Source organism: Bubalus kerabau, chromosome 1, assembly GCF_029407905.1.
Source record: "Bubalus kerabau isolate K-KA32 ecotype Philippines breed swamp buffalo chromosome 1, PCC_UOA_SB_1v2, whole genome shotgun sequence".
NCBI classification, from domain to species: domain Eukaryota; kingdom Metazoa; phylum Chordata; class Mammalia; order Artiodactyla; family Bovidae; genus Bubalus; species Bubalus kerabau.
This window is the reverse complement of record NC_073624.1, coordinates 175,369,369-175,395,143: the sequence shown is the minus strand read 5'-3', so window position 1 is coordinate 175,395,143 and position 25,775 is coordinate 175,369,369. Positions and strand designations below refer to the sequence as shown.

At 49.3% G+C, this 25,775-nt stretch overlaps 2 protein-coding genes across 20 annotated transcripts in view; one reads left to right on the top strand and one right to left on the bottom strand.

Moving 5' to 3' along the window:
• On the bottom strand, positions 1-25,014 carry HAUS8 (HAUS augmin like complex subunit 8). Of its 5 annotated transcripts, none has more exons than XM_055541859.1 (12): positions 24,887-25,014; positions 21,255-21,364; positions 20,653-20,714; positions 17,480-17,535; positions 13,379-13,460; positions 10,520-10,612; positions 9,518-9,609; positions 8,848-8,913; positions 8,582-8,740; positions 6,706-6,847; positions 1,651-1,792; positions 1-383 (listed from the first exon to the last, which is right to left on the bottom strand). In XM_055541859.1, exons 2-12 carry the CDS (start codon positions 21,287-21,289, stop codon positions 200-202), a joined length of 1,113 nt encoding a protein of 370 aa, XP_055397834.1. In that variant the 5' UTR covers positions 21,290-21,364; positions 24,887-25,014; the 3' UTR covers positions 1-199. The 5 variants fall into 5 exon arrangements, with proteins under 5 accessions (XP_055397834.1, XP_055397829.1, XP_055397835.1 ...); XM_055541854.1 differs by having other exon boundaries at positions 21,259-21,364; positions 24,887-24,908; XM_055541860.1 differs by lacking the exon at positions 21,255-21,364 and having other exon boundaries at positions 24,887-24,976.
• A 175-nt stretch (positions 25,015-25,189) lies between these two features.
• The window catches only part of MYO9B (myosin IXB), a 108,220-nt gene continuing 107,634 nt past the window's right edge, over positions 25,190-25,775 (top strand). For all 15 annotated transcript variants that reach the window (XM_055541843.1, XM_055541822.1, XM_055541812.1 and 12 more), the window contains exon 1: positions 25,190-25,312. The gene's annotated coding sequence lies outside the window, so the exon portion shown is untranslated. The remainder of the gene's footprint in view (positions 25,313-25,775) is intronic.

The window sequence follows — 25,775 nt, the reverse complement described above, 5'->3', positions numbered from 1 at the left end:
TCCGTTGCAAAACAGTTTTTATTTGTTAAATTATCAAATGAGATTATCACACAAAAATAACTATACGGCTAGGCTAAGTGCGTAAAGTGCGCAAGTCTGAAGAACCCGGGGGGTCGCTGCAGGTTCCCTGCGCCCCGGAACAAGGGGCACAGGACGTGCGTCCTTCCCCATGGGGTGGGGACACACTCTGCATGTGGATTCACAGTTCGTCGTGGCCCAAGGGGCTCCTGATCTCCTGAGTTTCCCCGTCAGTGGCCTCCTTGGGATTAAAATACCACCGGCTGAGGGCCTCGGGGCCTTGGGCCTCTTCCCAGACATCCTGGTTGATTAAGGCTGCCTCTTTACTTGCCTCGGCGGAAAGTTCCAGAACCTGCTCGACGCTCCTGCATCAACAAGAAGATGATGGAATCTTTTCACCACCCCCAGCCTGCCCGAGCACCTATGAGGCTGTCACATGGGGGAGACAGGTTCAGGGTGACCCTCCTTGGGCTTGTGGGAAAGCACGGGTGAGTAAGATTTGTCTGAGAAGAACTCAAACAGCAAAGCCCCTAGAACAGGACTGGCCAGGTGTGAAGGAAAAGAGTCATTTACTCGACGAATATTTAAGGAGTACCAACACCGTGCAAGGAACCATCCTAAGGGCGGGAGGCAGAGCCGTGAATGGGGCACTGTCCCAGGAATCACACGACGTAAACAGCGGTGGGGAAGGCAGCATAAAACGTGCTTTCCCATTCGTGTGTTTTCCATTTACTCCTGTGACCCTGGTGACCTAGAATCCTTTGGTGTGTCTGATTTCACCCCAGGCACACAGAGGGAGGCGATGCCATAGCAGGTGGTATTTGTCATGAGGACCTTTCAAACTTTTCAGGCACCTTAGGAAATACATTTGACATCATAAAGGAGAAGAAAACTAGATTCTCTTTTGGAAGAGGTGGAGGAAAGCCCCATGATTAGAAAAGTCCCGTGGGTGGGGGCAGGCAGGCAGCTTTGTGGAACTGGCCATCGGCTGTATGGACCTGGGCCCTGGTTACACAAGGGTGCCTGTTCGTGAAAGCCACCGTTACCACCTGCGGCTTTTCTACATGTATTTAGACATTAATAAGAGGTTCCAAGATCTCTCAAAGCCCCTATTCTGAAAAACACATACAGACCAACCCTAGGGTCCGTAATGTGCTCCTACCCTGGGCAACGATCGCCCCTTTCTATTGTGGCTGCCCCAGAACACACACAGGGGACTTCCCTGGTGGTCCAGTGTTAAGACTTCACCCTCCAATGCAAGGGGTGTGGATTCAACCCCTGGTTGGGGCGCTAAGATCCCACATGCCTCCGTGCCAAAAAAATGAAAAATATCAAACAGAAGCAATGTTGTAACAAATTCAATAAGGACTTTAAAACCGTCCACATCCAATAACCAAAACAAAAAATTTCTTAGAAAAAGAACACACACCGGGGTATTCTTGGATTCAAAGAATCTTGCTCTCTCCCTGCCTTGCTGGACCTTCATACCCTTGGCCCCTGGAAATATCAGAGCTGCCCACCTTCTGGGGCACAGCACGCCCTCCACAGGGCAGCTGCCAACAGCCTCTCTCTGCCGAAGGGGAGGTTGCAGGGAGGGGTGCTATCTTTTTCTTGAGCTATTTCCTACAATACCTTCGGAGCTCCAGGTCCTTCTTCTGGATCACCTCCCTGAGTTCCCTCAGCACGTCAAAGGCCTTTGCATTGTCTTCTGAGCTGCCAATGCCAAGTTCTCCCAGCAGATGGCGTGTGGTCTTCAATTCCTGCTGCAACTCGTCTGGAGGGAAAAAGGGGTTGCCAACCATGGCGCCTTTCAAGGAGCCCCAAGCAATGGACACACGAGCTAGGTGGCCAACTAGATTTTTCTCCTTTTGCTGGAATGCTCTCGTGTGATGCCAGAATCGTGAAAGGCTCGAAGGAACAAAGGGCAGTGAAAGAAGACATTCATGCGCTGGCACCGCCTCTGGGCCCCTTTGCCTGAGATCACAGGGGTCTGAGACGGGGGGTCAGGTGTGTCTGCCGTGCAGGAAGTTACGGAAACAGACCTGAGAGGGCATACTGCTGTCCTCGCTACAGAAACGAATGCGTAAGACAGAGACGATCTGGGCGAGAAGGAACTTAAGAACAAACCCGTGGTTTCCAGTCCCCGGTCCCACCACTTCTGCACCCCCTCCCCACCCAGCCCCATATGGGAAGCCGCTGGCAACAGCGCTGGGTCCCCCACCTGCTCTAGCAAAAGCAGCATCTCTGAGTCTGGTACAAGTCCCAACACTACACGTCGCAGCTGTACGTTGTGACACTTGGGGACCCTTGTAAGGGTTCTTATAAACACACATCTTTGCCGAGAGACTCAACTGTGTCCTCCCCAGAAACCATGTTCAGGTCTTAATCTCAGGTACCTGTGAACGCGACCTAACTGGACATGAGGTCTCCAGAGATGTAATTGAGTTAGAAGGAGGTCATTAGAGAGGGGCCTAATGCAGCCACTGGTGTTCGTGTAAGAAGGGGAGAGTTTAGACAAGGAGTCTCAGAAACAAGGCCACGTGAAGACAGGCGGTGCTGCAACTCTGTGATAACAAACAAAAAACAAAGCCAAAATCAACTTAATGACAACGGGGATTTCCCTGGCGGTCCAGAGGGCAGGGAACCGCCTGCCAACACAAGGGACACGTGTTCGATCCCCGACCTTCACTTGCCTCAGGGCAATTAAGCCGTACGCCCAACTACTGAGGACCATGCGCCTACAGCCTGTGGTCAGAAAGAAGCCTGCACGCAGAACCGAGAGAGCAGCCCCCTGCTCACAACAACTAGAGAAAACCACGAAGACCCAGCGCAGCCAAAAACAAAATAAATAATTAAGTGCAAAATAAATAAAACAAAAGGAACAGCTGGAAAAAAAAGAGAGAGGCAGTGTTTGGAGAAATGCTCCACCAGCCAACACCTGCCAGCACACGGAAGCCAGGAGAGAGGCAGGGGATACATCCTCCACCAGAGAGTCCAGAAGCATCCAACCCCAATGTGGCCCCTTCAACTCAGAGGGAACACATATCTGTTGTTTTCAGCCACCCTGTTTATGCTATTTTGTTACAGAAGCCCTAGGAAACGCTAACAGTCCCTAAGCCCAACTCCTCCCAACTATCTAAGGGATTTATCAGACATGGAGACCGAGAGTTACAAATAAAATTAGAAACCTGGACATGGAGGATGGTTCAACAAGGCTCATTTTTCAAGGTCCTGTGTCATACATACTATTTCACATTGGAAAAGGCTTTATTTTACATCAGCTTCAAACAAAACATATTCAAGTGGCTCATGAGAGCTCAGCTTAGAAATTACCCAACTCTATGCCATGTGAACCAGCAATTTCACTCCTGGGCATTTATCTAGACAAAACTTTAATTCAAAAAGATACATGTACTCCTATCTTCATAGCAGCACTATTCACAATAGCCACGACACAGAAGCAACCTAAATGTCCACCAATAGATGAATGAATAAAGAGGATGTGGTACATATACACATGGAATACTTCTCAGTCATAAAAAAGAATGAACTATGCCATCGCAGCACCATGGATGGACCTAGAGGTTATCACACTCAGTGCAGCAAGCCAGACAAAGACCAATATCATGTTACCCATTATGTGTGGAAAGTAAAAAAAAAAAAAGGGTACAAATGAACTCCTCTACAAAAGAGAAACAGATTCACGGACACAGAGAATAGATGGTGGTTACCAAGCAGCAATGGGTTAGGAGAGAGACAGAGTGAAGTCTGGGATTCAGTTCAGTTTAGTTGCTCAGTCGTGTCCAACTCTTTGTGACCCCACGGACTACAGTACGCCAGGCCACCCTGTCCATCACCAACTCCCGGAACTTGCTCAAACTCACGTCCATCAAGTTGGTGATGCCATCCAACCATCTCATCCTCTGTCATCCCCTTCTCCTCCCACCTTCAGTCTTTTCCAGCATCAGGGTCTTTTCCAATGAGCCAGTTCTTCGAATCAGGTGGCCAAAGTATTGGCGCTTCAGCATCAGTCCTTCCAATGAATATTCAGGACTGATTTCCTTTAGGATGGACTGGTTGGATCTCCTTGCAGTCCAAGGGACTTTCAAGAGTCTTCTGCAACACCACAGTGCAAAAGCATCAATTCTTCAGCACTCAGCTTTCTTTATGGTCCAACTCTCACATCCATACATGACAACTGGAAAAACCATAGCTTTAACTAGATGGACCTTTGTCAGCAAAGTAATATCTCTGGCTTTTTAATATGCTGTGTAGGTTGGTCATAGCTTTTCTTCCAAGGAGCAAGGGTCTTTTAATTTCATGGCTGAAGTTATTATCTGCAGTATTTTGGAGCCCCCCAAAAATAAAGTCTGTCACTGTTTCCATTGTTTCCCTATCTATTTGCAATGAAATGATGGGGCTGGATGCCATAATAGTAGGAATGCTGAGTTTTAAGCCAACTTTTTCACTCTCCTCTTTCACTTTCATCAAGAGGCTCTTTAGTTCTTCTTCATGTTCTGCCATAAGGGTGGTGTCATCTGTGTATCTGAGGTAATTGATATTTCTCCTGGCAATCTTGATTCCAGCTTGTGCTTCATCCAGCCCGGCATTTCACATGATGTACTCTGCATAGAAGTTAAATAAGCAGGGTGACAATATACAGCCTTGACGTACTCTTTTTCCAACTTGGAACCAGTCTGTTGTTCCATGTCCAGTTCTAACTGTTGCTTCTTGACCTGCATATACATTTCTCAGGAGCCAGGTCAGGTGGTCTGGTATTCCCATCTCTTGAAGAATTTTCCAATTTGTTGTGATCCACACAGTCAAAGGCTTTGGCATAGTCAATAAAGCAGAAATAGATGTTTTTCTGGAACTCTCTTGCTTTTTCCATGATCCAACAGATGTTTGCAATTTGATCTCTGGCTCCTCTGTCTTTTCTAAATCCAGCTTGAACATCTGGAAGTTCACAGTTTACGTACTATTGCAGCCTGGCTTGGAGAATTTTGAGCATTACTTTGCTAGTGTGTGAGATGAGTGCAATTACTTTGCTAGTGTGTGAGATGAGTGCAATTGTGTGGTAGTTTGAGCATTCTTTGGCATTGCCTTTCTTTGGGATTGGAATGAAAACTGACCTTTTCCAGTCCTGTGGCCACTGCTGAAGTTTCCAAATTTGCTGGCATATTGAGTGCAGCAGTTTTACACCACCATCTTTTAGGATTTGAAATAGCTCAACTAGAATTCCATCACTAGCTTTGTTCATAGTGATGCTTCCTAAGGCCCACCTGACTTCACATTCCAGGATATGTGGCTCTAGGTAAGTGATCACACTATCATGGTTATCTCAGTCATGACGACCTTTTCTGTATAATTCTTCTGTGTATTTTTTCCACCTCTTCTTAATGTATTCTGTTAAGTCCATACCATTTCTGTCCTTTATTGAGCCCATCTTTGCATGAAATGTTCCCTTGGTATCTAATTTTCTTGAAGAGATCTCTAGTCTTTCCCATTCTATTGTTTTCCTCTATTTCTTTGCAATGATCACTGAATAAGAAGTTTGGGATTAGTAGATGCAAGCAAAGTATACATAGAATGGTTAAACAACATGGTCCTACTGTACAGCACAGGCAAGTACATGCAGTATCCTGTCATTAACCATAACGGCTGCCAAGTCCTGCAGTTGTGTCTGACTGTGTGACCCTACAGACGGCAGCCCACCAGGCCCCTCTGTCCCTGGAATTCTCCAGTCAAGAATACTGGAGTGGGTTGCCATTTCCTTCTCCATAACAACAATGGAAGAAAACATAAAAAGTGACTGTATATATACATATATGTAGAGTGAATTGGGCTCCCCTGGTGGCTCAGCAGTAAAGAACCTCTCTGCCAAAGCAGGAGACCTGGATTCGATCCCTGGGTCAGGAAGATCCCCTGGAGGAAGAAATGGCAGCCCACTCCAGTACTCTTGCCTAGAGAATCCCATGGACAGAGGAGCCTGGTGGGCCACAGTCCATGTGGTAGCAAAGAGTCAGACAAGACTGAGCACACATGCATAACTGAATCACTTTGCTGTACAGCAGAAATTAACACAACACTGTAACGCAATTATACTTAAATGAGGAAGGAAGGAAGGGAGACAGAAAGTGAGAGGAAGGAAGGAAGGAGGCAAACTCTATGGCAGCTGAAAACTCGCTTGAGAAAGAGACTTGTTCTAAAGAGAACCATAGGGTCTTGGATGGTGCTCTTCACACCTGTCATCTTCTTCAAGTGAAGTATTAGATGGAACGCCCTACGGAGATGGGAGCGCCCATCTCTGCTCTGCTCAGAAGACAGGACAAGGTAGGGGGTGGTGGCCCTGTGGTTTCCCAGCTGCCAAAGCACCTTACTAGATCTGCCCAAGGCTGAGAGACGGCAGGCTCCCAGCACGCCTTTCAGGACAGGAGATCACTGAAGGGTCATCCTACAAACCTGGGTTCAAATCCCAATGCAGCTCTGACTCAGGACCCGACCCTAAACAAATGTCAGCCTCGCCGGCCCCCCGCATCCTCTGCCATTTGACGGGGGACACACCATCTACTTGCAAGGAGGCCTGTGACATGACATTGAGGGATAAAGGTACCCAGGACACAGGAGATGCCAACACGCACCAGTGGCTTGTCCTGCCGCTTGCCCCGCAGCCACCCCAGCTCTTACCTAAGAAGAGCTGCCTGTCTCCATCCAGGTGGACTGATTTCACGGGCAGCTCATGCCGTGTGGTGTCCAGGGCTATTGCAAATGTCTTGTACTGTTCCCGAAAGTGGCTGGCCACAGCCTCCAAGGGGCTCAGCATCTCAATCTGCAGGCAGGGAGGGAAGAACCTGTGAGTCCAAGCCCTGCGCTCCCCTCCCTGCAAGTTCACCGGACGGCACGTGTGAGGTAAAGACTCGGCACTGTTCTGGGACTTCCCTGGGGGTCCAGAGGTGAAGACTCCACACTTGGAGTGCTTCCACTGCGGGGGATGCGGGTTCGATCCCGGGTTGGGGAATCTCAGATCCCACGGGCTGCACAGCGCGGGCAAAAGTAAAAGAAAATAAAAATAAAGAAATTGATTGTTGTTGTTCAGTCGCTAAGTCGTGTCCGACTCTTTGCAACCCCGTGGACCATAGCATGCCAGGCTCCTCTGCCCTCCACTATCTCCCAGAGTTTGCTCAGTTTCGTATCCATTGAGTCAGTGATGCGGATACCATCATTTAAGAAACTGGCAGCACCATTTAAAACACTTTATTAGACAAACCTTAATAAAAAAGACAGAGCACTGGTCCTCCCAGGTCTCCCTGGGAAGCTTCCAAGGGTGTGGTGGGCTCTCCCGAGTCCCAGCCGGCCACTAGCAAGGTGGCCCAGGCCTCCTCACCAGGAACATGTGTTGGCCTTCCAGCATGTTCCAAGGCTGAGCCCTTGACTGGGATCACAGTGGACCCAGGAAGGCTGGGCCCTCCTGCTTCAGAGCCTGGAGTTGACAGGCCTCCACCCACCAAGGCCGTGCCCGCCAAGCCTTCTTTCCTCGTACATGCTGTCTGGGGGTTGTAAGGATTTCTTTACGTGATTATCTTTTCTTTTTCTTCTACTGTGAGGTCCAGGAGGACAGGGACCCTGTTTTCAGCTTGGGGCTGGGCCACAGGGAACACTCACAAGTGTGTGCTAGGTGTCACGGGCTGGACTTGTTCTCACAAATTCCTTGGTTGATACCCCAACCCCCAGCACCTCAGAACGTGACCTGACTTGGAGACTTTACAGAGGTAATCCAGTTAAGGTGGGGTCATTAAGCTGGGCCCTGATCAGTATGACAGGTGTCCTCATAAAAGGGGGCAATGTGGAGACTGACGCTCACGGGGAGAAGGCCAGCTAACAATGAGACACAGGGAGAAGATGGCCGCCGACAAGCCAAGGACAGAGCCTGGGACATTCCTTCCCTCACGGCCCTCGGACGGAACCCACCCTGCTGACACCTTGATCTCGGATGCACAGCCTCCAGAAGGAAGGGAGAATAAGTGTCAGTTGTTTAAGCTGCCACCCCACCTGTGGTCCTTTGTTATGGTGGCCCCAGCACACACACACACTGGGTGAGGAGCCCCATTTCCTGGTCGAGCCTTCCTAGGTTCCCAGGGTTCACTGTGACCTTCCTTGACATGGGCATTCCTGTCCATTCAGCACCAAGCCTGCATCTCCCACCAGCACCCGGGCCCACCTGGGCTGGCCAGAGCATGTCTCACTTTTTTTTTTCGGCCACACCCCATGGCATGTGGGACCTTAGTTTCCCAACCAGGGATGGAACGCGTGCCCCGTGCACTGAAGGCGCAGTGTTAGCCAGTGGACGGCTGGAGAAACCTCCCAGGGCCCGTGTGTGTTAAAGAGACAGGCCCATTTGCAGGTCGGTTCTGACATTACCGTCACGTCCTCTGATAAATTGCCACACAGAAATAGAGTTGAAGCCAAATGAGGAGGGACACTCACAATAAAGGCTCTCTCCAACCCTCCCCAAAGGACTGATGCTGCTGGGACATGAGACTTGGAGGCCGTGGTCACCCCTGACCTGTGCATCCAGGAAATCCTCCAGCTCCTTCTTCTTCTGACAGAGGAGAAGCCTGCGCTTCAACTCATAAGCCTTTTTCTGGAGTTTCTCCTTCTCTTTACACAATATTTCTAGGTTCTTTTCTGCCTGTTCTTCGAATGCAGACAGGCCATTCTCCATCTGGGAAATGCAAAACAAAAGTTCAGGCCAGAGAGGACCTTGCCTCCGTGGCTGACAGCGGCCACCCTTCCATCTGCGACACACATGAAAAGAGGCTCCATCCTTACCTTCACGGTCAGCAGGGTCAGAAGGAGAGTCTGGGACTCCATCATTTCCATTGCTTGTGACAGATCCTTCAGGAGAAGAAAAAGATACTCCTGGTTCCCCGAGAACTGGTGTAAATCCAGTTCTGCCCCCCGGGAGAGAAGGGGCAGAACCCTCGCCCACATGCGCTGTCTTCACACAAGCACTCTGCCGCTTCTCGACTGTGTGTCCCCAAGCGGCCTCTTTTCTCACTTAGTCTTCTGGGGCCTCTGTGACAGGACGAGGGTGCTCTTTGGTCCCTTTCTGGCAGGTGAGTGGTCTGCTGCCAGCTGGAGGGCACCCACCAACCCGGCGACTCACCAGAACCAGGACTTGGGGCTCCCCCGCAGGCAAGACGACAGCCCAGCCACCCTCTGCCATGGTCGGGACCTGGCCTGTAGACCACCCTAGTGTGGCGCCAGAAAACCAGACCCCGATCTCATTTTTCACATGACCCTGAATTTGTATCTCCTCCCATAGGTGTATACTTGGGAAGATGGAACTCTGTAAATCCTCTAAGAATGTTGTGGGCTTTTGTCCTGAAAGGCACAGCTGGCTTGTTTGCTCCTGGAGCAAGGCATCGAGGGGCACCTGGCACAAGGCAGGATTTAGCCAACTTGCAGCGGCGGCTTCCCTCTCATTTCAGACACTTACTGGGCTCTTTTCACTCGCGGCAGAAGAGGATGACAACTCGGCTTTCTTTGACTTTTTTTTTAATTGTGGAGTCTTTCGGACCACACTTTTATCTAAGGTGAAGAAAAGTGTTACCCATAAAGTGAAAAGACACAGGCCACCTAATGTTCACTGCAGCACTATTTACAAGAGCCGAGACATGGAAGCGACTGAATGTCCACTGACAGATGAATGGATAAAGAAGAGGTAGCATGTATCTGGGGCTTTCCTAGCAGCTCAGATGGTAAAGAGTCTGCCTGCAGTGCAGGAGACCTGGGTGCGATTCCTGGGTTGGAAAGATCCCCTGGAGAAGGACATGGCAACCCACTCCAGATTTCTTGCCTGGAAAATCTCGTGGATGAGGAGCTTGGCAGGTTACAGTCCACAGGGTCGCAAAGAGTCAGACATGACCAAGCAACTAACACTAGTATATATCTACAATGGAATATTGATTAGGCCATAAAAAGAATGAAATAATTCTATTTGCAGCAACATGGATGGACCTAGAGATTATCATACTAAATGAAGTCAAGACAGAGAAAGACAAATATCATATGATATCACTTAATGTGGAATCTAAAAAATAAAAATGAACTTATACACAAAATGGAAACAGACCCACTGACATATAGAAAAAAAAACTTATGGTTACCAAAGAGGGAAGGTTGGGGGATAAATTAGGAGGTTGGAATTAACATATAAAATAGATCCCAATAAGGACCTACTGTACAGTAAGGGAACTATACTCAGTATTTTATAATAACATAAGGAAAAATAATCTGAAAAAAAAATCTACATAATCTTTATATATATATATATATATGAATCACCGTGTTATGTATCTGAAACTTACACAACATTGTAAATCAACTATACTTAAAAAAAAAAAAGTGTTTCTAGGGTGAGAAGAGCAGATTTTGGAAGCCCTCAGGGATGCACTGCAACCCGCAGCAGGGGAATGGCCGGGGACAGTGAACGACTTACCGTGAATGGCTGAGAGATCCAGGTCAGACAAGGCAGTGTCATGCCCCTCCAGCAAGGTAGACTGCAGGTTGCCTTTGTCAAGTCCACTGCCATCTATGGGACCCAAGGAGAATTCCCAGGAGTCAGCCCAGTTAGCAAGATGTGGAAGCCTGGAAGCAGGAAACTTTCTCTGCAATACCACCTCCTTCCAAAAACTCAGTTTCTTGCAAAGAAGCAGTAGAGAAGGCTGAAAAACCTTTGGAAATTCCCACCCACCAACTTGAATATATTTTAAAGTAGAACTAGAAAAGAGAGGCAGTCTTTAGGACCAAAAGACACAAATAAGCCTTTCTGCTTAGTTTAAATAAAAGATGCTGTGTACATATGAACATACAAAACAGAAATAGACCTAGGACCTACTCTATAGCACAGAGAACTACACTCAATAGTTTGTAAAGACCTATAAGGGAAAAGAATCGGAAAAAGAATAGACATAAATGTATGTGTATAACTAAATCACTGGGCTCTACAACTGAAACTCATACAACACTGTAAATCAATTATCCCTCAATAAAAATATAAAAATAGGGAATTCCCTGGCAGTCCAGTGGTGAGGAATCCACGCTCTCACTGCTAGGGCCCTGGGCTTGACCCCTGGTTGCAGAACCAATATCCTGAAAGCTGTGTGGAGCAGTCAAAAATAAAGAAAAACAAAATAAACGTATAAATAAACAAACAAGGTGCTCTGCTCAGAGAATTCTCCAGACAACAACACTGGAGTGGGGTAGCCATTCCCTTCTCCTAGGGGATCTTTCCAACCCAGGGATCGAACCTTGGTCTCCTGCACTGCAGGCCGATTCTTCACCGTCTGAGTCACCAGAGAAGGCCAAGAGTCTAATAGCATGCAATATACATGTTCTGCCCTCTGCTCTTTTTCTCTTTCTCTTGTAGCTTCATTTTTTAGCCTCTATTTAAAAATGTGAAATTACACCTTGTACTGTCTAAAATGGGCACTTGGTGAACTGCAGGTTTCAATTAAACAAGGTTTCCAGGAGGCTGCAGAATGAGCAAATAGTATGTAAAATACAGTCACGTTAGCAAGTAAACAAAACTCTTCAATGAAGAACTATGCAGTTGAGGAAACAAGAGTAAAGTGACAAAAAGTATAAATGGTGGTACCTTTTGTGTTCAAATTTTTAAAAAATGCTCATTAGACAAAAATCTATCAGGAGCAGCTGGCTGCCTCCTGGGTGAGGAACGGGAACTAGAGGCAGGAGATTTCTGTTTCCACTGGTTGAATGTTCTGTCATCTGCATGTAGAGCATTTCCATGAAGAAAACTAATTTCCTATCAAGGCATACAATGGAACTCAAGCAGTCCCTCTAAACTGTCATGGCTATGTTTAAATTATAATTCTGTCTTGGCACTACTGACATGGGGGCGCAGATCATTCTTTTTTGTGGGGCCATCCTGTGCTCTGAGGGTGTCAATCCCTGGCCTCCACCCACCAGCATCCCACACCACCCCCCTCAATAACCCCAGCTGAGAACTCTGAGTTATAAATGTGGCAGACCCAGTTTTTGACCCCTCTGACCATGCCAGCTTTCCCAGCTTCACACATGGCCCTCAACCCAGCTGCATGAGAGAAGACTAAAAGGCTGGCTCCAGCTCCGTGTGCCCGCTTCTCAGTCGCGCCTGGGTCAAGGAACAGAATAACTTCAGACAAACAGCCAGAACAGGATCAGCAAGTTGTACCCTGCAGGCCAAATCCGGCCCACTTCCCGTGTTTGTTAATAAAGTTCTATAAGGACACAGACAAGCCCATTTGTGTACACACGGTTTGTGGCTGTTTTCACGCTGCGAAAGGCAGAGTTAACTGTTTGGTGACAGAGGCTGTCTGGCCTGCAAAGTCTAAAATATTTACCACTGGCTCAGAAAAGTTTTGCTGACTCTTGATCTAAACAATAAAGCAGGAAATCTAAGTCGTAAAAGAACATATTTAGTTTTCTCCTATGGAACTCAAAGTTATTGCCATTTTGAATGACGGTTCATGGGCCAAGAAAGTTTTGCTTTTTGTGAATTGCTCTTCTACAAGAGAAGAGCTGCCCACTACCACCCGTGAGGCAGGCACAGGAGCTGGATGATGTGCTACTTTGGGGAGGAGCCTTCCCCAGCTTCCAGAATGAGCACACTGACCAGGACTGAGCAGCAAATACTCCAGTGACGGTCCTCTGAATGGTAGGTCACGGGCGAGCTTCTGCCCTCCTGGGCTACACTCCCCCTTTCCTTTGGTCACACGGCATGTGGGATCTTAGTTCCCCGACCAGTGATCGAACTCGTGCCCCACCCCCCGACCCCCGCCCAGTACTGGAAGCTCAGTCTTAACCACTGGACTGCTAAGGAAGTCCCCATTACCCATTTTTTAAATAAGCAACACATGACACGTCTACAATCAGAAAATGTGAAAGTTTTCGTATCGCTCTGGTGAAAGCTTTTAGAAGACGATCCAACCCAAGATAGTGAGAGGCAGGAGGATGCGGTCTCATACCCTCTCTGAAAGTCCTGCTCTCAGAGCTCTGGTGGGAAATGGCCATGTGAGCAAGGAACTGGTGCCACAAGGGAGCACCATGATGGCAATGTGGCTCTTCTCTGGGGCCACAAATGGGACGGGCCCCCTCATTCCTCTGCTATCCCTTTCAGCTCCTCACACATCCCAGATCAGGCTTTATACTGAAACTCTCTGCCTAGTTCCTTTCCTTCATGCTCCCCATGAAGGAAAGGGAGTTTTAACCCAGCATACTTAGAAACAAAATTCTCCAACATGCTCATCACCCTCTGAGCCTTGGAGCTCTTTCAAACTCTCCCTGCATCTTTACCCACCTTTGCTCTTTTGGAGCTGGCTGGATTTTGTTCCACCTTCAGGCATCGTCCCACCGGCCTTTAATGCATCTGCTGCAGGAGCCTGTTAGGGGAATATACGACCTTCAGGGGACAAGACACCTTCCTTCCTGCCATCTGCAAAGCCTGAATCTGCTCTTACTTGGAGGCAAGGGGATAGACTCAAGGAGTTCTGACACTTAATTGCGTATATACAGGATGAGGGCTTCCCAGGAGGTGCTAGTGGTAAAGAACCCACCTGCCAATGCAGGAGACATAAGAGATGTGGTTCATTCCCTGGGTTGGGAAGATCCCCTGGAGGAGGGCATGGCAACCCACACCAACATTCTTGCCTGGAGGATCCCATGGGCAGAGGAGCCAGGCAGGCTGCAGTCCATGGGGCCACAAAGAGTCGGACACGAGTGAAGCAACTTAGCATGCACGCCCGCACACAGACGATAAATGTTACTTTTTTCAAAAAGGATACCTTCATATCCGTTGAACATAGGAAACTATCAAAAATTTGCTGGTGGTATTATCTGACATGGCAGATTACAGATGATTGATTTTCTATATACTTTTTAGTATTGCCCAGTTTTACACAGACAACATATTAATTTGGTAGTCAAAATAAACAAAGCTTCTGTAAAGGTCTTACTCTTCAAAAATTATAAAAAAGCAAGCAACAGTTGCAGCTGGAAAGCCATCATAGTAATATAAAAGCAAAAAGAAAATCTTATAGAGAGTGAAAACATTTTGATGTATAGACACCACTCCTATTCAGCCTGCCAACAGAGGTCTGAGAATAAGAAATAAAAGCCAAGCAAGTTGCAAAAAAAAAAAAAAAGAAAACTCCCTTCTTGCAGACAGGATACTTCACATAGAAAATCCCAAAATAGGTTTAGAAGCACTGCTAAAACTAGAAAGTAAGTTTAGCAAGTTTGCAGGACACAGGGCCAATATGAAAAGATACTTCTAGCAATGAACAACTTTGCGACCCCATGGACTGTAGCCCACCAGGCTCCTCTGTCCATAGGATTATCCAGGCATGAATACTTAACGGGTTGCCATCTCCTCCTCCAGGGGATCTTCCTGAACCCAGGGATCAAGTCTGGGCTTCCTGCATCGCCAGTGGATTCTTGTACTCTAAGCCACCTAGGAAGCCCCCAGTGTGCTGGACACCTAAAACCAATACCATGTTATACGTGAATTATTTCTTAATTTAAAACATTAATAAAATCTCATCACAAAAGAAACAAATTAAAGAAAGAAAGAAAAGACAGTATCTTGTATAACAGCATTAAAACCACCAAATACTTAGGTATAAACCTAACCAAACATGGAAAAGATCTGTATGCTGAGAATTACAAAATACCGATGAAAGAAATCTAACAAAAACAAATAAATGGAGAGGAATATCATGTTCATGGATTGAAAGACTTGGGTGTTTTTAGGATGTTATTCTCCCTAAACTGATGCACAGACTCAATATAATTAAAATTCCAGAAATTTTGGTAGGAAATGGCAATATAAGTCTGAAATTTGTACAGAAAGGCAAAGGAACTAGAAGTACCAGTTTTGGAAAAGAACAGAGTGGGAAAATTCACAGGACCCAACTCTAAGACTTCCTACAAAACTGTATAATCTGGGCAGTGTATAAATGGCCAAAGGATAGACACATAGAAAAGTAGAAAAGAACGGTCTAAAAATGATATACACATGTATAGTCAACTGCTTTGCAACAGACGTGATAAGACAATACAATAAGGACAGGAGAGTCATTTCAACAAATGGCGCTGGAATATGAGGACGTCTGTACACTTAAAAATGAACTTGAATTCCATCATCACTGCAGATACAAAAATTAATTCAAAATGGATCCCAGACCTAAACGTAAAACCTAAAACTATACAACTCACTGGAGAAACGGGAGAAAATGTTTGTGATCTTGGCTGAGGCAAAGGTTTCTTAGATAAGACACCAAAAGCACATTCCATAAAAGCAGAAATTGATAAACTTCATCAAAAGTGAGAACTTCTGTTGTTTACAAGACACTTAAGAGAACGGAAAGCCAAGTCATACACTGGAAAAAAAAATATTTGCAAATCATCACAAAGGGTTGATATCGAGGACACAGAAAGAGCTCTCACAACTCAAGGATGAGAAAAAAAAAACAACCTAATTTTTTTTAATGGGCAAAAGATCTGACTGAAAAAAAATAAATAAATAAATAAAGGGGCAAAAGATCTGAATGGACATATCACCAAAGATATAGGAATGGTCAATAAGTACATGAAAAGATGCTCAGTATCATCAGTTGTTATGGAGACGCAATTTAAAACCACAGTGCGATAGCCCTTCGCACCCACTAGGACGGTGTCATCTTACAGTAATGGCTGTCCTCTGTGGCTGCAGCCTCTCTGGAGAAGTCGGGCAGTTTCTTACAAAGTCAAACATACAATTCCCTTATAATTCCACTCCTGGGAGAATTGCAATCACATCCATACAGAATCCTGAACAGCAATGTTTAAGGTGGCTTTATTCGTAAGTGTCAAAAACGGGAAAGAAACCCAATGTCCTTGGCCAGGGAATGGCTGAGCACACTGCGGTCCATCTGTGCAGTGGAATGTCAATCAGCCAGCGCAGGAGCCCGCACTAACTGTACAGAGGCAGGCAGGGGGACCTTTACGGGAAAGCAGCCAGTCTGCAAGAGGCTGCAATCTGGGTGGTACCTTTTAAAAGATCTTCTGGAAAAGCCGAGCTACAGGGACAGAAAACAAATCGTAGTTGCCTCGGATGGGGAAGGGCCGGTTCCATCAGAGCACAAGGGGTCTCGGGGGTGACAGACTTCTCCATCTTGACTGTGGTGGGTTTGTGACTGGATGCACTGGTCAAAACTTACAGAATTATATGCTGAAAAGAGTGATGCTTCCTTTATGGAAACTACACCTTAATTTAAAAGATTAAAAAAAAAGAAAATGGAGAAGCTCTTAAAAATCTAAAATACTATATAAGCATGTAGACACATGGGGGTGCTGTAACCAAGCTGTCCAGGAATTTTAAAATTATGAAGTGTGGACTGTTAGCTTTTGTTGAAAATTACTTCAATGATGTAAACCACGGACTCTGGGTCCAGATGCGTCATTTTAGGTTCCTAGGCTGTAAACACGCCACGCTCCAGTGCGAGATGCGGATGACAGAGAGGACAGGCACATGAGGGGGCGGGGGCAGGGTATGGATGGGAAATCTCTGTACTCTCCACTCAGTTTTGCTTTGAAACTCAAACCGCTCTTAAAAAATTAAGTCCATAAAAAAGAAAAAAATCACTCCAAGAAGCGTATCAGTTGGCACAAAAGTATCCTTTTCCTTCAAGCCCGGTCCTAAATCACGTTAACTAAGAAACAACCTGCCATTCACCCTACCAGAATAAAAGAAAGGCAGTAGAAATAAATATTTAACTAAACTTTACCAAATCTTATGATTTTTTCCAAATCATAAACAAAGATTTGGAAAATGGGATAACACAAACTTTACACACACTGGTGGTCCGTACACGCTGAAACAAAAAGGTCACTGGGTAATGTAATGACTGTTTTCACTGAACACCACACAAAGCAGGTTCTCAAAGTATTAAATGTTTTCTGCTGTCATTTTCAGTGGTTTCATCATTCTCGTGGTGCAGCTAGAAGGTAGGTCACTAAACCCTTCCTGTAACGCTGGGCGATTCAGGCACGTCATTTTTCCCCATGGTCTTTCTCTCACACCCTCCAGGTATTTTTTATGACACCAGCCAAGGCCAGAGAACTGTGTGCCAGGCATTAGAAGGAACGGCTTCAGGACAGAATCCAGAAAGGAATTACTGTGTTGAGAGACAGGAATAACTTTATGATTCACTAGAGCTCGTGGCTTTGCACAAGGGATACTCAAAGTGATCAGCCACCCACAACAGAGATCCATGCGTTGGCGCGAAGGGCGTGACAGTCCCAAAGACAAACTGGGCCAAACCCCTGAAATGTTTCCTTTAGGACCAGGCTGTGTCTGGCTGGTGCAACTTGTCTCAGAACTCCAAGTTCAGAACTGTTTCAAATGTACGTTATATGTTACCTTTCTGGGGGCTTTCTTGTCATACTGCAAGTACCGCGACTCCACTATTCTTCCACCTGTAAGGGACACACAGTTGGTTTATAATAAAACTACGGCATGCAGTGTTAAGGATCCACCAGTGCCCAGGATGCCCACAGCCCACCCCGAAAGCTGGGCACTATCAGCCCTCCCTGCTCAGCCTTGAGCATGTATGAGACATCTTTTGTATGCAAGAAGACGTATGAGACACCTCCTGTACATAAGGGCTTCCCAGGTGATTCAGCCGTAAAGAATGTGCCTGCCAACGCAGGAGGCGCAGGAGATGTGGATTTGATCCCTCGGTCAGGAAGATCCCCTGGAGAAGGGAATGGCTACCCACTCCGGTATTCTTGCCTAGGAAATCCATGGACAGCGGAGCCCAGCAGGCTAGTCCAAAGGGTCACAAAGAGTTGGACACGACTGATTGATGGAACACACACACACTGTGCACAAGTGCTTGGACTAGAGGCGGAGCCACAGAGACCCAAGAAACTACGATCAAGGAAGAGCAAGGGGGCTTCCCCGGAATCCACCTGCTAATGCAGCAAACCCGGGTTCAATCCCTGATCCCACATGGCTTGGGGCAACTAAGCTGGTGCACCGAGCCCGTGCTCTAGAGCCCGGGAACCACTGAAGCCCGCAGCCCCCGACAGCCTGTGTTCGGCAACAGAGAAGCCGCTGCAGTGACAAGCCTGAGCACCACAACTCGAGCGCAGCCCCTGCTCACTGAGACCAGAGAAGGGCCCATGCAGCAAGGAAGATCCAGCACAGCCAAAAACAAACAGGTAGACACAATTATTTAAAAAAAAAACAAAGGGCATGAGTATGTGCCAACAGTCAGAACAGAAAGTGGGCTCGGGGCAGAGCAGGGCAGGGAAAGGAAGAAAGAGCTTCCAAGGTGGCCACCCGAGAATTCCCTGGCGGTGCATAGTTAGGACTCCAGGTTCAATCCCTGCTTGGGGGAACTGGGATCCCACAAACCCTGCCGCTTGGCCAGAAAAAGAAAAAAGGCAAAGATGGCCACCTGTTTACCTTCTCCTCCCGCCCCAACTTGCTCTGTGTGCTGTGACCCCAGCTGCCCTTCTCCCACCCAGGCCCGCCTATGACCCAATCATGGTACTGCCTTTTACATCCCCCAAAAGCACTCTTAGCTCAGGACTGCTCCCCTGAGACTCAGTACCAATACCCCTCTGGAACACAGCCATATTCCTTGGTGAAAGTCCAGCCCCAGGTCCCCTTCCACACCTGACCCCGGGACGCTGAAAGCGGATGGAGGAAGCCCACGTGTCCCCTCCATCCCCCTGGGGCTCTCACTGCACACCCAGTGCTCAACCCCAGTCCTCTGCTCTGACCTCCACCTCCTACCCTGGGCCATCCCTCCGGTCAGCTGGTGACATCTTCCCTACGTCACTGGCAAGACAGAAGCAGTCCCAGGAGGTCCTCCCATCTGGGCATCTAGCTGCCTCCCAACCTCAGGGCCATAACCTGGGCTCCCCCATGTGACGGGACTTCCGTGCTTGGGGGTAAAACGAATCCCTAGCTCTGGGTGCTGGGCCCAGCCCTCACCCAGTTAGGCAAACCTACTCCCCCAGCCCCGCCCTATATCATCCCACTTCCCTCCCCAGGGGTCTCACTGTTCATTCTCTCTCCACTCCAACCCCCGCCCCCTCCCACTTTTCTGCTCCCCTTTACTATGCCTCCCCTCCTCTCTGCTTCCCTGGAATCCTCCCACTCCCCAGTCTGGCCCTCACGATCACGAGGAAATTCCTTCCGGCCAGCCCCCTGAGATGCCCTAGCTCCGAGCCCGGCGGGCCATCCTCAGTGCTCGTCCTGAGGCAGCAGCAATGGGCAGCACACTGGCCGCACCCTCCTCTCTGACGCACTGTCCCCAGGCTCACCGCCCTGCGGCAGCTACAGCAGGCTGTCTTGTGGGTCCAAGAGCTGCTGAAGGCTGAGCGCCTCCAGGCCCCTTGCGGGTCCTGTGTCCCCTGTTCCTCAAGCTAGCAGGCTGGAGGTAGAGCTGGTAGTCACCCAGGCATGCCCCAGGGAGGGAAGAGCCGTGCCTGCAGGGAGAGTGGGCTCACTCAGTCAGGCAGGAGGCACCGAGGGTCCAGGTCAGAGCAGGCAGGGTCCAGGGTAGAGAATCAAGCCACACCTGGGATCTGCCACCAGGTGTCCAGCAAGGGACTGGGGCGAAGCACACCCCCAGTTCCAGGTGGAGGAGACCAGAACGCGCTGGGTCTAATACCATCAGCAAAGGAGTTGACTCATCTAGGAAGGAGATTCTGGGTTCCCTGCACAATTGAAAAGCAGTTTCAAGTTGCTGGAAAACTAGAATGCACCTACTTGTTCACAACAGCGGTGGGTTTTCCAAAGAAGCAATGTTACAAGGAAGGATATAATTTGTGCCCAAGAACTAGACCATGTGTAAATAGGATAGATGTTACGGACCAGGTGACATAAACCTCCAGTCACTGGAGAACTAGAATTCTGCTCCAAATTCTCTGAGATCCACACTGATGCAGGGCATAAAAATACTTCAGCGTAACAGAGCCTTGAGCTGCAATGTGTGAGAACCTTGGGTCTACCACCCAAACTGGTCGAGTCAAGACCCAAGAGTCAAGGAGGGCTGTTGACGGTGACCCCAGACACACAGGTGGACATCAAACAGGTGGGTACCCCCGAGAGACTGACACACTTATTCAGAAACAAACTTTGATGTTTTATAACAAATTCAGCTCAGACTCTCCTCACCCACTCTTACAAGTGGGTGTGTCCTGGGCACAGCCCGAGACCCCCATGGCCAGAAAGGCCCACTGCCCCAAACAACCCCCCTCAGGTCCTGCTGCACCCTTGGCTGCAGGGCTGGGTGACCAAACTCAGGGTCCCCAAAGGTGTGACTAGAAAGAAGGAAAGTCCCAGCTTTCCTGCTCTGACCTGTTTTTTTCCTTTTTCCCCAGAAGTACTTACTGCGGGGGGAGGGGGGGGGGTGGAAACGGGGTAATCACTTTTTTTTTTTTCTGGCCAAGCCAGCAACATGTAGGATCTTAGTTCCCTGATCAGTGCCCACTGCATTGGAAGTTCCACAGAAGTCCAAAAATCACTTAATTTCAGTGGATTCCATTTCAAAAGATAGATTCTCCAATGTTACTCACCTTGTGTTCTTCCTTTACTCCTAGCACCCCTAGCAGTACTGGGGCCCACTGCAGGAGGCTTCCTAAAAGAGAGAAATGGGGGGGTCTTGTTAATGCAGGTGGATAAAAAGCTCTGAGAAGCCACCCAGGAGGCTGGGCTTCCTTGGGACAGCCTTGTCCCAGCACCCACCCCTCTTGCCCATCTCTGCAAGGTGGGGCCACCTCCACGGGAGGAGGGATACGGAGTCCCAGTCTTGTCACCTGGGGAAAACGCCTGAGAAGAGCAAGTTTTTTTTTGTTGGCTGTGCCATGTGGGATGCGGGACCTTAGTCCCTCCACCAGGGATTGAACCCAAGCCCCCTGAGACGCAAGTGCAGAGTTTTAACTGCTGGACCGCCAGGGAAGGCCCAAGATCGAGCATTTTTGCCAAGTCTGAACGATCTCAACTTCATTAATTCATGGGCGTTTGTGTGCCAACTGAGGCTACACGGTGAACAGCGGTCTAGGTTTCTCCTCTGAGACGGATAACCAGCAATTTCCTATCAGGCAAGTGCGACGAGGGAGCGCCCAGGGCAGGGAAAGGGCTGGGGGTTGGGGGTGAGTGACAAGCACCATTAACTCACATACATGAAGAAGGACATTCCCAGACAGGGACCATCAAGGTCAAGGGCACAGAGAATGATGCGGAAACTGGAATCCATAAGCCCCAGTGTCTCAGGAGTAAAGAATCCACCTGCCAATGGAGGAAAGGTGGGATGGATCCCCGAGTCGGGAAGACCCTCTGGAGGAGGAAATGGCAACCACTCCAGTATTCTTGCCTGGGAAAATCTCATGGACGGGAGGCCTGGAGTCACAAGAGTCGGACACAGCTTAGCAACTAAACAGTAAGAGCCCTGTGGCTTAGCTGGAGAAGGCAATTTGAGGAGGGGGTGAGGGATGGGAAACACTGAGTCCCAGGAGCCAGGCGGGCAGGAGGCACTTGATAAACAGTCAGACGAGTAACTCAGCAGTGCTCGCTGGAGGGCAATTCTGAATCGTAGGGGACATTTGGCGGTGTCTAAACACCCGCGATGGTCACAACAGAGGGGACTGCTATCGGCCTAGTGGGGGAGACCAGTGCTCAACGCCCTGCAACACACAGGACGGCGCCCACCAGGGAGAGGACGCTGCTGCAGATGTCAGCACCTCCAAGGCTGGGGAGCCCCGAAGCGGTGAGCGAGTGATCGGCAGCGTGGGATGCGGGGCTGCTGCAAAACTCCGGTCAAAAACTTACGAACCCTGATGGCAGTTAGGGGGAGAATGCATACATGTTTGTGTATGGCTAGTCCCTTCGCTGTTCACCTGAAACCATGACAACACTGTTAATCGGCTATACCCCAAGACAAAATTTTAAATAAAAAATGAACCCTGAATATTACTCAACCCTAAAAAGGAATGAAGTACTGATACGTGTTGAAACAAATAAATCTCAAAAATGTTGTCCTGAGTCAAAGAAGCCAGGCACTTAATGTCATGTGCTGCATGATTCCACTGATAGGAAATATCCAGAACAGGCTAATCCATAGAGACAGAAAGGAGAGTGCTCAAGAGAGAAGGATATATATATGTAAATATGACTGATTTGAGTGATGTATGGCAGAGACCACTACAGCGGGATGCCAGGCAGGGGTCTGGCCGCTGTCAATCCTCCTGAGGTCACAGACAGGCTCCAGGGGCGACAGCGGTGCTGGGCCCTGTTGAGCTCAGTGCAGCCACCTTCCGAGTCACGGGCTCTGATCCCAGGCGAGGCCCAAGCCAGGGCTGGGGCTGCCTCCAAGCCACAGTGCGGAGAGGCAACTTAACAAATGCTGGCTGGGCGCCAGGCGCTCTGCTCCTTCATGGAATGTTCCCAGCCCCGCAGACACCTAACTGTCAGCCTGCTTTCTCTTTGTTTTCCAGACAAGGACCTGGGATTTATATAGGTCACCCGTAGGGAGTCTCAGAGCTAGAAAGGGACAGAGTAAAGATTCCCTCTGGGCTACTCAGGTGGTGCTAGTGGTAAAGAACCCGCCTGTCAATGCAGGAGATAGAAGACATGCAGGCTTGATCCCTGGGTTGGGAAGATCCCCTGGAGGAGGGCATGGCAACCCACTCCAGTATTCTTGCCTGGAGAATCCCATGGACAGAGGAGCCTGGCAGGCTACAGTCCACAGAGCCTCAAAGAGTCGGACATGACTGAAGAGACTTAGACACACACACACACACACACACACACACGGATTCCCTCTGGGGTCTGTGCCAGGGCTCTGGAGACAAAGCAAAGGGACTTAGGCCAAACCTGCAGGGACCTGAGGGTTGGGGAAAGGGTGGCACTACACCTGTCCCCAGCCTCAAGCACTTCCTCCGAACTTCAGAGAGGCTAATGTCAATCTCACCGTTAGAACAAGGGGCTGTGGAATAAACAAAAGTGACTTCAGGCGGCCCGCTAAATTTTCATGCGCACAGGCACAATAAACATAGGTGGAATACACAAAGCCTTGTGAGACATGGAGTATTTCCTGTCATATCAATAAACAAGGACATCCCAGTCATCAATGATTCCAGCCCTCCAGGGCACACAGGAAGGAGACAAATACCTAGGCAACCCAGCAGCCATTAGACCACAGCCACTCCATATGGGGAGCCCTGAAGAACTCAGTGCAGGATACTGGCCCTAGATAGTTGAGATGACTCTGAAAGGAATGATTTCAGTGAGCCCAGAATCTTGCCGGAGAAGGCAATGGCACCCGACTCCAGTACTCTTGCCTGGAAAATCCCATGGACGGAGGAGCCTGGTAGGCTGCAGTCCATGGGGTCGCGAAGAGTCGGACACAACTGAGCAACTTCACTTTCGCTTTTCACATTCATCCATTGGAGAAGGAAATGGCAACCCACTCCAGTGTTCTTGCCTGGTGAATCCCAGGGACGGGGGAGCCTGGTGGGCTGCCGTCTATGGGGTTGCACAGAGTCGGACACGACTGAAGTGACTTAGCAGAATCTTGCATCTTTCCCTACATATAAAAGCGCTAGATTCCTTATTTTGAGACACCAGGTTTTCTTTAATTCACAATAATCTCTTGACGTTCAGGCTATCTGCCCTTTGTTACCAACTGTTGAGTCCTTCCCCCAGGCCACAGGTTGGAGGCCTTGCACTAAGGCCATAGACACGAAGCCCAGAACCAAGGTCACCTCTGAAATTGACTGAGCCCCTTTGTAACCACTGCTAAAAGCCCACCCGCCATGATCATCACCAGCAGGCTTCCAGACCCCGAATTAGGCAAAAACGCCCACAGCTGTACTCACCCTAAGGTGCCCTGACCAATCACCTAACGCCAGCCTTCCAGCAGGAATTTTCTTGGTCTTAAGTCTATAAAACTTGGCTATTAATCCATGAAACCTGTCAACCCACTCGCTGCATTTGCAGCGCCCTCATTATCTCTGCTCACTCCCTTCTGAAATGCTGTCTGGAAATTCTTTTCCAACTCGAACTCAGACTGCCTCAACACAAATTTTCATCTAACTTGCCTCCTCCCTGTCCCTTCAGAGCAGTTTTCTCACGGCTACTTGAGATGCTGCCTCCCAGGCTTAAGTCCTAAAAATTTCCGCTGAATAAAACATAACTCTCAACTTTCAGGTTGTGACTATTTTTTAATTTGACACCCGGAATCACACCTGGCAAGGGGTAAGTATTCCACATCTGTCTCTTGCTATGTGAGCCTGGGCAAATGATCTTTCCTCCCTAAGCTCATTTGTAAATGAGGAACATAGGATTTAAAAAAAAAAAATGTAGATGAAAGGAGATATTTCAGCGGTTCAACAGCTGTCCACTATAAAAAAGATAACTGGAAGAACTACGAATCACATTCAGTGGCGAGGCACGGCTCTAAACGCTTTTAAACCTCACACTAGGCGGCGGCGTGATCAGCCAGGTTTCTCCAGGGAGAAAAGCGAGGCAGAGAGAGATTAAGTCACCCGCCGGAGAACACCCCGGATGGAAACTTCTGACCAGGGACTCGAACTCGTCCTCGGGTCCTGCGCCCACGCTCCCCAGCATGCACAAGGCCGCGTCCCACCTCCCAGAACCCGCGCATCTCGGTGGTTCTTGGGGAGGGGCTCAGATTCGAACTCACCCCGAGGACATTTACCTCCCCAGCTCTGCGGCCCCTCTGTCCCCAGCCCTCGACTACAGCCCTCCAGCTGACACCCACAAATCCAGGCCCGCAGCGCCACAACTTACCCAGCGCCCCGCCCCGAGGAATCCGCCATTTTCCCGCCTTCAACTCAAAGGCCGGCCTCTCAAGTCGAAACCCCGCCCTGTCCCGGACCAGGCCATATCGCTACGCCGCAAGAGGGGTGACCGTGAGTAGAGCCGTCGCCTCCTGCGCGCGCGTCTCTCTGGCCTCCCCTCACACTTGGTTTCGCCCACCAGCGGCAGGGGCGGGGGCACGGGCAAGAAGTCGGAAGCGACGGGCGGAGATTCGTGGCCCTCCGCCCCCTGGCGCTTTGCGTCACGCCCCCCCGGGTCCGCCCCTCCGGAACCCGGAAGCTGGAGCGCGCGGGGGAGCGGCGGGCGCGGCGGGGCGGAGCGGCCAGACTAGCAGCGGGCTGGCGGCCGGGCGGGGACCTGGCCGGGGACCGGCGGCGCGCGGCGGCCGAGGCCCAGGTGAGTGCCTGGCGGCCGCGGGTTCAATTTTCTATCTCGAAGCTCGCACCGGCGGGCTGCCTTGCAGAGAAAGACGGGACTCAGGGTTAGTGGGGAGGGGTCTCGCGAAGGCAGGGGTCGAGGGGGCGGGAATGAGCTTGAGGGTCTTGAAGAGTTTGCAGGAGACGGAGTGGGAACCTGACGATAAAGGAGAAAGTTGATGTGACGGGCCTGGTGAGGGAGTTTTTGGGCGGGTGTGAGGGCAGATCTTGTGGCTTTGAGCAGCTTCTCTGAAGAGGACGTGGCTTAAGTGGTAGTTGGGGGGTCGCAGGAAACGGGGCTGGGAGAGAGAACGGCAAGGAGGCGGGGTTGAGAGGCCCAGGCTGGGGGTTGAGAGGAGCGAGGCCGGTGGGGGAACAGCCGGGGTGCGTTGGGAGGAAGAGGTGTAGGACGGCCTGGGGGCGTCTGCTTACGGTGAAGAGGT

Bases quoted from the DNA above. Each gene is read 5' to 3' on its own strand.
- HAUS8 (XM_055541854.1), bottom strand. From the start codon at position 21,332: ATGGATTCCAGTTTCCGCATCATTCTCTGTGCCCTTGACCTTGATGGT. The intron at 13,461-17,479 runs GTAACATATAAC...TTCCCCTAACAG, and splicing joins ACAAGAAAGCCCCCAGAAAG to GCTCCTGCAGCAGATGCATT. The intron at 10,613-13,378 runs GTGGGTAAAGAT...TGGGTCCCATAG, and splicing joins CCAGCTCCAAAAGAGCAAAG to ATGGCAGTGGACTTGACAAA.